We start from the raw sequence: 14,641 nt of genomic DNA, 5'->3' as shown, positions 1-14,641 counted from the left end.
ATTTAAAGGCTTAACTAGGTTAATTAGGTTAACTAGACAGGTTAGTGTAATTAGGCAAGTTATTATATAACAATTGTTTGTTCTGTAGACTATTGAAAAATATAGCTTAAAGGGGCTAATAATTTTGACCCTAATATGGCTTTTAAAAATTAAAAACTGCTTTTATTATAGCTGAAATAAAACAAATAAGACTTTCCTCAGAAGAAAAAATATTATTAGACATACTGTAAAAATGTCCTTGCTCTGTTCAACATCATTTGGGGAATATTTAAAATAGAAATAGAGTAATTAGCTGCTGTTAAATTTGAATACTTCTCTATTTTTTCCCCTAAGTTTTAATGGAGATTTTTTCAACACATTTCTAAACATAATACTTTTAATAACTCATTTCTAATAACTGATTTCTTTTATCTTTGCCATGATGACAGTAAATAATATTTGATTAGATATTTTTCAATTAATTAGGTTAATGAGGCAAGTTAAGATATTTAGGCAGGTCATTGTACAGCAGTGTTTTTCTGTTGCCAATCTAAAAAATATTGCTTAAGGAGATTATTTATATTGACTTTAAAGTGCTACAAAAAAATTAACCGCTTTTATTTCAGCCAAACTAAAACAAAAAACTTAGTCTAGAAGAAAAAAATATTATGTGAAATACTTTGAAAATGCCTTGCTCCGTTAAATATCACTTGAGAAATCATTGGAAAAAAAAAAACATTTTTTAGGAAGGCTAATTATTTTCCCCTCAACATTATTATTATTATTATTATTATTATTATTATTATTGTTGTTGTTGTTGTTGTTATTATTAATATTATTTAGTTTCTAAATATATAACAGCAAATATTTATTTTAAATTGTGAAAAGAACAGTTTGTGTGTGTGTGTGTGTGTGTGTGTGTGTGTGTGTGTGTGTGTGTGTGTGTGTGTGTGTGTGTGTGTGTGTGTGTGTGTGTGTGTGTGTGTGTTGACGTGTTTTTAAACTTGCTTTTCTGAGCTAGTGTAAACTCTGCAGTCCAGCAACCCTTGTCCTCATTTCCTGACATGCTCAGTGTGTGTTGTGCTCAGCAGCTGTTGGGCCCCTCCCCCTCCTGTCAGCCTCTGTGGTCACATGACTCACTTCCTGCATAAACAAAGCTCTCGGCTGGGCTTCGTTCTGCCACAAACCTGCTAAAATGGCGCAAGCTGGGGTTTTCCTAGAGCACGACCAGTTCAACTGCTCCATCTGCCTGGACGTCTTGAAGGACCCTGTCACCATTCCATGCGGCCACAGCTACTGCAAAGGCTGCATTAAGAACTACTGGGACCAGGATGACTACCTGGGGATCTATGGCTGTCCTCAGTGCAGGCAAAGCTTCGCTCCCAGACCTTTGCTGGGCAGAAACACAATGCTAGCCGATGTTGTGGAGAAATTAAAGAAGACAGGACTGCACGCTGGACCCGCAAGCGATCCAACACAAGCCGAGCCTGGAGATGTTGAGTGCGACGTTTGCTCGGGGACCAAAAACAAAGCCTTCAAATCCTGCCTGGTGTGCTTGGCGTCGTACTGCGAGACTCACCTTCAGCCGCACTACGAGTCTCCTGCCTTTCAGAAACACAGGCTGGCTTCTCCCTCAAAGAAGATGCAGGAGCAGCTGTGCTCGCGACACGATAAACTACTGGAGGTGTTCTGCCGCACGGATCAGCAGTGCATTTGTTACCTTTGTTTAACGGATGAGCACAAAGGACACGACACCGTTCTGGCAACAGCGGAGATGAATGAGAAGAAGGTAAAGCTGTGTGGAGTGTTATCAGGTCATGTGTGTGTTATCATTTTCAATGCTAGTTTTACATCTGCTGTACATTTCAGTTTTAGGTTTTTTTTGTGAACACATTTCTATTTAGTTGTTTATATATTTTGGTTCGAATTTAGTAAATCTATTTTAATAGTTAGCAAATACATCCAGTATCGACTAATCAAAGTTTACATTTAAAGGGATAGTGAGGAGAGGAACCCAAAAATTAAAATCCTGCATCATTTACTCTCTTTTGTTTTTTTTTCTTTCGGTTGAACACTAAAGAAGATATTTTGAAGAATGTTGGACACCTGTAGCCATTTACTTTCTTTCTTTTTTTTTTTTAATAATCTTTTTATTGTTTTTAGCATAAGAACAGGGTCCCCGTGGGGTCCTAAAAAGTATTAAAAAGTCTTAAATTAAAAAATTGAAATTTATGTCTTTAAAAAGTCTTAAATTTGCTGTTCTAGGTCTTAAATATTTTTGCACTGGTCTTATTTTTGCGATGTCCATGTAACACTACATCTAATGCTCATTTAAATTATTTTTTGTTGTTGTTGCGAGGTTTTTGGGGTGTTGTAGTTCATTATTTCACAGGTCCAATTGTAATTTGCGGTATTACAACTACAAAAACGTCAACTTGCAATAGCCAATGAGCTTTCTGTTATTAAACTCAGTGCGCGCGGCGAATGTGGCGTCATCGCTGTGTTTGCGGAAGTTCGCTTTGAGTGCGCGCGACATGATTTCGGCTGGCAGAGTATGCCATTATTTCACTGACAAATGTCGCAAGCGCAGTGTTAGAAGTCGGGAGCGTTGTAATGCGAGAGAGCGAAATTTAAAGAACTTTATTTTACCCCTAATTTTGTGCTTTTACATTTTCTCTCGCGTGTTTTTGATATTGCGATATAGGTCTTAAATTTAATACTTAATGGTCTTAAAAAGGTCTTAAAAGATCTTAAATTTGACATTATGATATCTGCAGAGACCCTGAAGAAATAATCAACAACATAAACAGAACAAAAAACAACATAAAAAATAAGGGGGGTTACAAAGGCCATTTCAAAATACACAAATAGTCAGACACAACATAATACAACATCATCCAGAAAACATAAGGAAATAAACAGGATTAAATATGAAACAAAAATAATTTACAGAGAAATGCATAGGCTCCACAATTCGACTTACTCCAGACCAATCTCACGTATAAAGAGTTACAAGTTAGCATTACTGATATAGAACATAATTGGGCTCCAGATTTTTAAAAATGTGTTTAGTTTGTTTGTCATCCCATATCGCATTTCCTCCATGGGCAACATGAAACTTAAGCTCCTAACCCAAATTTCGAAGACAGGCACATAATCTGACTTCCAATTTTGTACAATATTTTCTTTGCTAATATCATACACAAAGATACTGCCTGTGATATATATTTATCTGCAATATCTGAGGTGTCTCCGAAAATGCCCAATTTTGGATCTGGTGACAGACTTATCCCGTATACTTCAGATATAAAATTAAAAATGCTCTGCCAAAATGAACTAATTTTATGGCATGACCAGAATGAGTGAGCAAGTGTACCTTCAGAGTTTTTACATTTGTTGCACAATGAGGAAGAAATTGGGAAAAATCTTATTTAATTTCACTTTAGAAAAATGCAGTCTGTGGACAACTTTAAATCGAATCAGTCTGTGTCTCGTGTTGATAGAGCAATCATGAATTTTGAAAAGATAATCTTCCCATGACTCATCTGATATTACTGTGTTTAGCTCTTTTTCCCTCTCTTTCCTAATTTTGTCAGTGTTTGAATTAACCTCATCCAATAATAAGTTATAGAAAAAAGAGACAGTACCTTTTTCTATTGGGCTGTGTTTTGTTATATTCTCAAGTGTCTGGTGTATTTACTTTCATAATATTTGTTTTTCCTGCTATAGAAGTCAGTGGTTACAGGTTTTTCTTCGAAATATCTTCTTTTGTGTTCAACAGAAGTATTCTAGTTTTGCTGAGGTAACAAGTATGCCCAGTGTCGAACCAATCAAAGTTTACATTTAAGGGATAGTTCACCCAAAAATGAAAATCCTGCATCATTTACTCTCTCTTTACCTGTTTTTTCTTTCTTTCTGTTGTACACTAAAGAAGATATTTTGAAGAATGTTGGAGACCTGTAACCATTGAGGTCCATTGTGTTTGTTTTCCTACTTATGGAAGTCAATGATTACAGGTTTATCTTTAAAATATCTTAATTTGTGTTCAACAGAAGTATTCTAGTTTTGCAGAGATGACAAATACATCCAGTGTCGACTAATCAAAGTTTACATTTAAAAGGATAGTTCACCCAAAAATGAAATTTCTGCTTCATTTATTCTCTCTTTACTTGTTCCAAACTTGTTTGAGGCTTATTTCTTTCTGTTGAACATAAAAGAAGATATTTTGAAGAATGTTGGAGACCTGTAACCACTGATCTCCATTTTCCTGCTATGGTTTGGTATGGCTAAGGTTTTCAGCTTTCAACAGAAGAAAGAAGGTTTGAATGGTTTCATGAAGGTTTGAAGCCTCTTGAGGGTGAGTATATTTCATTTTTGAGTGAACTATCCCTTTAACACTTGTGCAAAACTCTTAGTAATAAAAGTCTTTCATTTTCTTAATTTAAAACCCACACAAATTCAACAAAGGTTCTCTTCACTTGCCTTGTTTACAACAAAAGCAGAAAACATAGAACACATGTTTATGAAGAAGAGATATTTTTGTAGACCACTGAGCCACCATGTCGCCCCGCTTTCAGTAAAGTTAAGTTTGATTTGTTTTCAATTTTCAGTTCATTTTGATTTTTTAAAATTATTTTATGAACACGTTTCTGTTTGTTATTTATATATTTATGTGTGTTTTTAGTACTTCTAGCTTACTAGTTGGCAAATATGTTGTGTCAACCAATCAAAGTCTACATTTAAGGGATAGTTCAACCCAAAAATGTAAATTCTGCATTATTTACTCTCTCTTTACTTGTTCCAAACCTGTTCGAGGTTTATTTCTTTCTGTTAAACACAAAAGAATTCTAGTTTTGCAGAGTTGACAAATACACCCAGTGTTGACCAATCAAAGTTTACATTTAAGGGATAGTTCACCCAAAAAATCAGCATCATTTAATCTCTATTTACTCAAACCTGTTTTAGTTTTTTTTTTTTTTTTTTTGAACTCAACAAGAAGATATTTTGAAGAATGTTGGAGACCTGTAACCATTGACTTTCATTGTATTTATTTTTTCTGCAACAGAAGTCAATGGTTTTCAGCTTTCTTCCAAATATCTTTATTTGTGTTCAACAGAAGAAAGAAACTCCTGAAGGCTTGGGACCACTTCAGTGCAATAAATAGAGTACATTTTCATTTTTGAGTGAACTATCCCCTTTAGCTCTTGTGCAAAACTCTAGGGTGCTTTCCACTTGGTTCATTTGCCTGGACCGTACCCAAGTTCGATTGTCTCCCCCTGCCACCTCCTCGGTTGGTTTGTGTTCACACTGTCTTTTTTGTTTCTGAACCCCGGTACGCTTGCGTCATCGAGCTGCTGTTTTGTTTACGGGCGTTGCTAGGTAACGGTCACGAAATCAAGCGCCGAAATGGAAAGACGTCCGCACACATCGCGGTCATTCTGCTTTAACTGAAGCTTTTGATTTTGGACATACAGAAAGCGACTCGCATTCATCTGCCGCAAACATATTAGAAACATTCAGAACATCACACAGTGTCTGCAGAAGCTGTTTTTGGAGGAGACAAGCAGACATCACTGTGTTTGCCCTGACTCAGTCCAGCCCGTGTCACCAAGGTACGAAACGTGACACACACACACTTCCGTGATTTGGTACGATTGCATTCACATCAGATGTGAACTGTACTAGAGTTCGCATGAACCGTACCCCAGACCACCTCTTTCAGGCGCACTCGAGTGCGGTTCACGGGTGCGCACCCGAGTTCAGAAGGCACGTTCACACTAGCTAAACGTATCGTACTATGACGTCAAACGAACCTAGGTGCGGACCAAAAGTTCTAGTGTGAAAGCACCCTTAGTAATAAAATAATCGTTAGAGCAATTACTGAATCCAAAACCACAAACATTCAACAAAAGTCTTTTTCATATTTAAGATCATACTGTATATGCAAGTAAACATGCCTTGTTTACATCTGAAGCAAAAGCAGAAAACATAGAACACAGATGTTTAATAAGAAGAGGTGTGTGTGTGTGTGTGTGTGTGTTAGTGTGTGTGTGTTAGTGTGTGTGTGTTAGTGTGTGTGTGTGTGTGTGTGGATATAATCATCAAGCGCTTGACTGATGTGTTTGTCTACAAAAGCACATCTACAATCTCAGGTCACATTCCCACCACAGAATGAGTGCTTATGAATTCAGAAAATGGTCATTCATTCATTCATTCATTCATAGTCATTCGGCTTAATCCCTTTATTCATTAGGGGTCGCCACTGCGGAATGAACCGCCAACTTATCCAGCATATGTTTTACACTGCAGATGCCCTTTCAGCTGCAACCCAGTAGTGGGAAACATCCATTCACACTCATTGGACTGTGGGGGAAACCAGAGCACCCGGAGAAAACCCACGCCAACACGGGAAGAACATGCAAACTCCACACAGAAATGCCAACCAGAACCAGCGACCTTCTTGCTATGAGGCGACAGTCCTAACCACTGAGCCACCATGTCGTGAAAATGATTATTTAGTTTTTCAGTGACGGTTGTTAGTGTCATTTAGTTTTAGTTTTTCCATTTATTTTGTTTTTATTTATGTTGTCTTTTTTATAGTTTCTTGTTTACTAAAATAACCTTGATGCTATCTGCTTGTTGAATGTGATAAAACTGGTGTTTTTGTTTCCCAGAATGCTTTGCTGGAGATGCGCAGGGTTTCCCAGCGGAGGATTGAGGAGCGGGAGAAGGAGCTGGCAGATCTCAGACAGGCCACACAGATGCTCACGGTGAGATTTTTTCCAACACATTTCTAAACATAATAGTTTTATTAACGCATTTCTAATAACCGATTTATTTTATCTTGCCATGATGACAGTAAATAATATTTGACTAGATATTTTTCAAGACACTTCTATACAGCTTAAAGTGACATTGAAATGCTTAACTATGTTAATTAGGTAAGTTAAAACACTTAGGCAAGTCATTGTATTCACCTTATTCTTCGCTGAAGAGCGGGCGCAGCCATTTGAATCTTTTTGGCTCGACTTCTGGTCTCATTCACTTCCATTCGTTTTTAGACATTAAAAACTGCTTGTTTTGCTGTTTGATGTTACAAACTGATATTTCCTTATTATATTATTCTACTTGGTCTGTATAGTCATGCAAACATTTGTTTGTAGAGCAAGTTTTTTGACCGTTTTCTGCCGTTTATTATTCCTAGTCATTTCTCCCATAGAATCGGAAGTTCTAAAACAATCGCGAAAACAGGCGCACTTCCGCATATTGAGTTTTTAATTTTTTGAAACAAATTTTTTAGATCAATTGTATAGCCCCCTTAAATTGTTTTTCACACGGCTGCATTTATAACAAAAATAAAAGCGAGGCTGCAGTGGGAAGAAACCCGGAGGTATAGGATCAGCACTGAAAACATTGCAACAGCATGCTGCGGACTACAAACCATCTGTTGCCACAATTTCAAAATGCAGATGTGGTGTTAACATCACTTTAATATCATTCAGTTCACCAAAATGGTCGCAATTTCGAGCCCTGCTGAAGGTGGGAAAGAGAGTTCACCGCCAAAATCAAAGAGTTATGTGGGATTATTCAGAGATTCAAAGTTTTTTATCCAGGAAATCAGGGGTGTTTTGACACTTTGCTTGTTATACTGCAGCCACACAACACACATTTCCATTAGCATATTCAAACGCAGACTCTGTGTGCAATGAAACCTTCCTTGTTCCTCTGTGGACAAAACGAATGCAGTTGTTACCTCCAGAATCCTACTGCTGAGCTCAATTAAAAGGTTGTAATAGTTTTATGTTATGTCTTTTAAGGGTGCTTTCACACCTGCCTTATTTAGTTTGATTGAATCGCACTAGAGTTCGTTTTCCCTCTTGGTACAGTTCGTTTGGGCAGGTGTGAATGCAGCAATCGTACTCGAGTGCGCACCAAAAGCGGACCAAATAAGCGTACCGAGACCTGCTTGAAGAGGTGGTCTAGGGACGCTTTCAAACGAACCCTGGAGCGGTTAGTTTGTGGTGAGAATATAATCCGTACTAAAACAAGTCCAACCGCAAAAAGTACTCCAAAATATTGTAAGAATATTTAAAAAGTAAGAATATTTGTTGACAGCGCTTTACCAACAGAGAGCGAGAGAGGGGAAAACGTTACCTGATGGATCGTTGGTAATATTTACGCAAGATGACCATGTCGCAGTTTAGCTAAATTAATTCACGTCTCCTCCTGAAGTGACGAGCGATGCATTAAACACTGTTTTCCAGCCGCGCTTTATTTTCGTAATGTATAGTTTGTCTAAAGCAGGGATACAATCAGCCAGCGCAGTCGACCCTCCAGAGTTAAAGGTTTTGTTTATCTGCAGGAGTTCACTGGCATTTTCCCGCACGTGAATTCTGACCAATCAATAAGCAGTTTAGGAAATATGTTCAACAACATCTGGCCAATGAGAGATGTGGATTTTGTCAGATGACTGCATTTTGGTTCGTTTCAACTGGTTCTGACCAAAGCCAGCAGTGTGGTGTGAAAACGACCCAAAAACGGCAGAAGATGCAACAATGTATCATTTATTACCCTTGGTCTGGATCAAATGAAGCGAACTACAGATGTGAAAGCACCCTAAGATTGAAAACACACTGACAAATCAAATCACACACTCTCGCTATGCAAGAACATTTGTTGCTTCCAATAAGTCCCTGACACTGACACGCTCTGCTTAAATTGGCCGACTTCAAAAGAGCAATCCAAATCATCTTTTCCATTTCACGACTCCTGTTTAAAGCCAAAGTCATGCCTTTTTTTTCTGGTTTGTGTGTGTTTTGTCTGGTGTCAGCTGTCGGCTCAGACGGCCCTGGAGGAGAGCGAGCGTGTCTTCACAGAGCTGGTGTGCTCGGTGGAGCGGCGGCGTGCTGAAGTGAAAGAGCTGATCCGGGGTCAGGAGAGGGCGGCAGTGAGTCAAGCTCAAACGCTCCTCCAACAACTGGAGCAGGAGATAACCGAGCTGAAGAAGAGACACGCTGAATTAGGAGAGCTCTCGCAAACAGACGACCATATCGCCTTTCTTCAGGTAACACGGCTTTATTGTTTGGAGTATATCAAGTGTGTTGAAGTCAAGAGTCTTGATCAAGGGCACAATGGTGATTGGTTTATGAAGGGTTCCTTTGATGGAGTTTGAACTCTCTGAAGTGGTTTGCATTGCAGATCTTTATCTGCTAGATACACTCGTTTCATTGCGAGTAAGACAAGTAAAACATTGTGAGTAAAGAATAATTTACTTATTAAAAATCTGAATATTAAATCATTAAAAAGGCTGCATAAAAGGAAACCATGTGACTAATTGTGTGAGATATAGATGATAGTTTAATGATACAAATCTGTAGATTGTCTCAGGATTGTAATGGGTTTAAAAATCGTAATAAATTTGGATTTCTATTTTTTTCACCTCAAAATGATCAGTTTGAGTCTGAAGTTAAATTGTGAGTTACAAACGTGCAACTGAGAGGAATTAAGTAAGAAAAAAAAGTGCTTTTTAAATGTGTTATGAGCTCTGTACAATTCACTGTTTATTTTCGTCATTTGTAGGAATAATTGATCAAGGAAGAAAAGAAATAAATGATTTTTCAGAATGTTAAAAAGAGGAAAAATATAGTGCATTTTACTTGTTGGGTGTAAAAAATAGATTATAGTTTAATAAAAACCTGTAGATTGTCTCTGAATTGTAGTTAACATCGTAGAATTGTAGTCAAAACTCCATTACTTTTCAAAAATACATAATTATAATAATAATAATAAAATGTCTGATTTGCAAGATACAATTTCAGAATTATGAGAAATAAACTCAGAAATGTGTTGAACACTCAAAAAAAGAAAAGATTTTTGCTGCTTAATTTTTAGCTTAATTAATTTGTCTACTAACCACACTTGTTTCATTGTGAGGGTTTGGAGTTAGACGGTTTAGTTTCAGCATTTGTTGGAGTGACTGATCCGAAGAAGAAAGGAATAATTTACAAATCTGAATATTAAATAATAAAAAGGTTGCATAAAATTAGTCCATGTGACTAACTGTGAAAGAAATAGATGAATCTCGGGATTGTAATGGGTTTAGAAATTGTGATAAATTAATTAATTAATAATAGTAAAAATTTATATGTATGTATGTGTGTGCGTGCGTGCGTGTTTTTATCACAATTTTTTAATCACAATAAATTAATATTTTTTCGTTAACACTTTACAATAAGGTTCATTAGTTGATGCATTTACTAACATGAACTAATCATGAACAACACTTGTACAACATTTATTAATCATAATTGAACATTTACTAATGCATTATTAAAATTTAAGTCCATGCTTGTTAACATTAGTTAATGCACCATGAGTTAACATGAACTAACAATGAACTACTGTATTTTCATTAACTAACGTTAACTAACATTAACTAATGAACCTAATTGTAAAGTGTGACCATTTTTTCTTCTGGAGAAAGTCTTGTTTTGTTTCAGCGGGAATAAAAGTTGTTTTACATTTTTTTTAAAACCATTTTAAGGTCAAAACTATTAGCCCCTACATAAAACTTTCTGATGAAAAAGTTTTTATTGCAAAATTTTAGTTTAATATTGAATCGACAGTTACATATATGCAATTCTGAGACGTTCAAAATGTACTGTAACTAAAAATGCTGGCATGCAAACTAAATAGTTTAGAATAGCGTAATATAAATTTTATATATTGGAGGAACTGAAAACAAGAGAAAATGGAAAAGTATAATTATATATTTTTAAATATACATAATGAAACAAAGAAATATTCATAATGAAATAAAAATCACAGTTGTAGGTTTTGAACTTGTAAAAAAGTCTGAAAATGTGATATAAACAAAAAAAATTTTAAATCACTCTTTGTACATTTTTTAAGTATGTCTCACACAGGTGAGTGGGCTTGACAAACCACCTGTACATGTCACAGTTCGGTGGGTGGTGGAAGATGCGAGGACGCAAGTGCAATAATGAAATTAAATAAGCAGCAAAACAAACTACCCTGAGGTGGGAAACATTAACAAATAAACAAACAAACTCGACTGGGCGTGCTGGCAGGGACCAGTGCTGGACAAGGCAGGACTGGAAAAACTAGAGAGGAATGACGTTTGAACTACAACGAACTGGCAAAGGACAGCAAACAAGTGGAAGCTATAAACAAAAGCAAATTGACAAACAACCAGGTGAACTGAATAAATTAATAATGGGATAACAAGGAGGATGGGACTAGACGATAGACAGGAGAGCACATGACACAAAGGGACAACGCAAGCCATGTGCTCACAAGAAAACAGGACTAGAACACACAACCAATGAGGGAACTCATTTACCCCGTCTTCACATGAAACACAACACTAAAGCACGAGGCCACAATGTAAACACCAGGCCACGTGCTTAACCAGTTAAACTCTGCGGACCCGGTACCAGGTCCGTGACGTCATCGACTTTCGCTTTAAGATTTAAAGGGCTAGCATTGCACCAGACCCCTTTAAGTGGTTTAGTTTGAAAGTGTCGCGTCTATATTTTATGCTCATATGCAGCACATTTTGGTTTTTATACTACTGTACAAAAGTTATTTACACATAAATACACAATATTTTGGATACCCGAGCTGGGTATTTTACATTTGGTTTATTTTCATATTTTTCATATGACACATGTACAAGTTATAGCTCAAATAAAAGCTCTTGCCGGTGCAGAAGTGAAAACAATACATTTATGATCAATAAGCAGCTCCAGATAGCACAAGCAGCTGTCATCTCTTACCTTATGCTGTGCGTTTCAGGGCCATTTCTCCTCTGTTTTTGAGGTGATAAGTGCATAAGTAGGTGCATAAGTAATCCTTTTATATGTCTGACGTGGTCCAAACACAGTGAATTATGTTTGATCAAACAAAAGAATAGTGAAATATGAAAACAATGTTTGATCGTTGTGGCTTGTATAGCACCTCTCATCAGTTGGAATACAATAACTTTTGCATAGATTATGGTGGAGACATTTTTCTTTTTTCCTATGATTACAGACATGTGCAGGAACCACCACAATTAATTACAGCACTCTAGACCACACAGAACCTAAAAGATACACTTTCAAATTTGAGTTTATAAAAAAAATGCAAATTGTACTTTGAAGTGAAGCGCCTCTTTTTTTTTTAGGTGTTTATTATGACACAGAAAACATATACATATATTTTAAACACTTTCAATTGTGTTTTATGAAAATTCAAAGGGTGTTCTTCAAAATGATACCAAAATTGTGCATTTACACTTCTGCATGTGGATTTGGGAAGCTTTTAAATGTGGGTAGGCAAAATCCAGACGGAAATCCAAAATAACAGCAGAGTTTAACTGGTTAAACAACACCAACACAAACAGAACGTAAGACATGAGTACACAATAAATAAAACACTTACTGTTCCTGACATGCATGTTCCGATCCCAGTGCTAACCGAGACCAACTAGACTGGAGCGCTGAGAACGAAAACCACCATGCTTCGAACAAAACAACAAGCACACCAGGACATGAGCGCACATCCCGTGCGCAGCTAAGATGGTGGGGAAATATGAACGTGCGACCCCAGAAAACTCGAGCTGAGCACAACATTCTAGAAAAGACAGGACTAGTGTCTTGACTGGACCCTGCCACCTTAACAAGAATTATCAAGACCGAAGTAGCAAAATCCTGACAGTACAAACACTTTTCTTTTTATCAAAACACTCCCCCTCCTTACTCTAGCGTAAAGCTGCACGATTCTGGCTAAAATGAGAATCGAGATTTTTTGCTTAAAATAAAGATCACGATTCTCTCACGATTCTGTAGATGTAAAATAAAGGTATGGTAAAAACAAACATATGGCACAACATCGATAATAATATTATGTGTAGGTCTACTGGTTTTTATAAATAATTCTATTCTGCTTATAATAATTCTGATGTTGAATTATTATGTTTGAGATATATGCTTGCAATCTGTCATATTAGACAATTTTATTCACTGGTAAAATCAGACATTTGCCATTATCAGATTATATTCAACAATATATAGGCTAGAGTAGTTATACTGACATTGTAAACATTTATTTTCATGCACAACTGTGTGTTCGCTATGACAGAAAAAACGTATCAAATGCTTGTCGTAATCATAACTCTAAAATGTGATATGATCATTTAAATGAAGTGCACACTTTCGGTTTCATTTTGACAGCTAAGTTCTTGTTCATACTTCGGGCGTCATGCAAACGATCCCTCTGTGCCACAAACTGAATATTATTTACAACTGTATTACCTGTTACTCGCAACATATGCAGGTTCTGTTCACTAAAGTAGACTCGCGCGCGTCTATCATTAAGTAGAGCGCGCGCCTTCACTGTGATAACAGCTCAATCAATGAAAAGACTCGTGCAGCCGCCTTTTCTTCTCTCCTGAACTTGAAAATATGATTGACAGAAACGTAGAAATGCTTTACTAAGATCGTCTAGGGCAGGGATTCCCAAACTTTTCTGTCCATGACCCCCAAAATAACAATGCCAGTGACTCACGACCCCCAATATCTTCTGAGATGGTTATAAATCCAGAAATCTTGCATGCAATGGCGCGCACACCAATAGACCCAAGTCTATTCTTGGTTGAATTTTTTGTAATGTATGCCAGTGCTGTAAATAGGCTAGAAAGTTTAACCTGGTGTTATAAAATTAATCTGCTGCATCTGACGCTATTGCTGTGTCTTTAATGTAATGTAATTACCCCGGGGGTTGCAATCCAATAGAACTAGGAACTATAAGCTATAAAGTAACTATATACAGTAGTACATAGTAACTATAAACAACTATTTTTTTCTATTTTTAGTAGGTTATAAATAATATAAGGTAATTCTTATGGTTTATTAAAAATAAATAGATTTTTGGAAATCACCAGGCGACCCCCCCCCCCCCATCCCCTTTCAATGTCCCGCGACCCCTCGGGGGGTCCCGACCCCCACTTTGAGAACCACTGGTCTAGGGGGTCGAATCGAGATCGCGATCTTTTAACGATTAATTGTGCAGCTCTACTCTAGCGCTTAATTCTCTTAAAACTAACAGTTCCTTTGTATAATCAGCACATCTTGTGTGTATTTGTAGCGCCCTCACCGCCTGATGAGGGACAATAATGTTAATAAAAACACAGGAAACACGGAGCTGCTGCTGCTTCACGTCAGAGTCTGTGTATTGTTTTTTTAAATTGAATGCACTTAAAAGTATACTTTCACATTGTAGAACAACATATGTAGACATCTTCACAGATATTATATATACACATATCACAAAATAATTACATACATATTCCCTGCACATTACTGTTATAAATTACTATAAAGTAATTATGTGATTCTTCCTAAATAAACTATTCACAGTTTAATTATTCTATAACACACACAAAGGCATATAACCGACCTACACATATATCTCTCTATATATACATTGTAACCAACTATGGGAAATAATAGCACTTTGTGACTTTATAATTACTTTTGTAACAATATTCCCTTTGTTAGTTGTTATGTTGATACATATTATATACATTCACTTGACCGTTTCTACAGTTGGCATTTAAATCATCATATCATCATGTTACCGTTGGAATTACAGTGCAGAG

The 14,641-nt window shown here is 36.7% G+C and overlaps 2 protein-coding genes across 5 annotated transcripts in view; one reads left to right on the top strand and one right to left on the bottom strand.

Moving 5' to 3' along the window:
* The window catches only part of adcyap1r1a (ADCYAP receptor type Ia), a 375,079-nt gene that overhangs the window by 109,686 nt on the left and 250,752 nt on the right, over positions 1 to 14,641 (bottom strand). For both annotated transcript variants that reach the window (XR_015477727.1, XR_015477728.1), the window contains one exon: positions 13,930 to 14,004. The gene's annotated coding sequence lies outside the window, so the exon portion shown is untranslated. The remainder of the gene's footprint in view (positions 1 to 13,929; positions 14,005 to 14,641) is intronic.
* Positions 1,110 to 14,641, top strand: part of ftr67 (finTRIM family, member 67) — a 19,987-nt gene continuing 6,455 nt past the window's right edge. Inside the window, 3 exon segments of one of the 3 annotated variants that reach the window (NM_001039719.3) lie at positions 1,110 to 1,768; positions 6,654 to 6,749; positions 8,810 to 9,043. In NM_001039719.3, the coding sequence (NP_001034808.3) occupies positions 1,175 to 1,768; positions 6,654 to 6,749; positions 8,810 to 9,043 (924 nt within the window). In that variant the 5' untranslated portion in view covers positions 1,110 to 1,174. 3 annotated transcript variants of the gene reach the window in all.

Source organism: Danio rerio, chromosome 2, assembly GCF_052040795.2.
Source record: "Danio rerio strain M-AB ecotype USA chromosome 2, GRCz13ab, whole genome shotgun sequence".
In the NCBI taxonomy this organism is placed as follows: domain Eukaryota; kingdom Metazoa; phylum Chordata; class Actinopteri; order Cypriniformes; family Danionidae; genus Danio; species Danio rerio.
Note: the sequence above shows the minus strand (reverse complement) of the source record. Positions and strands in the feature narration are given on the sequence as shown.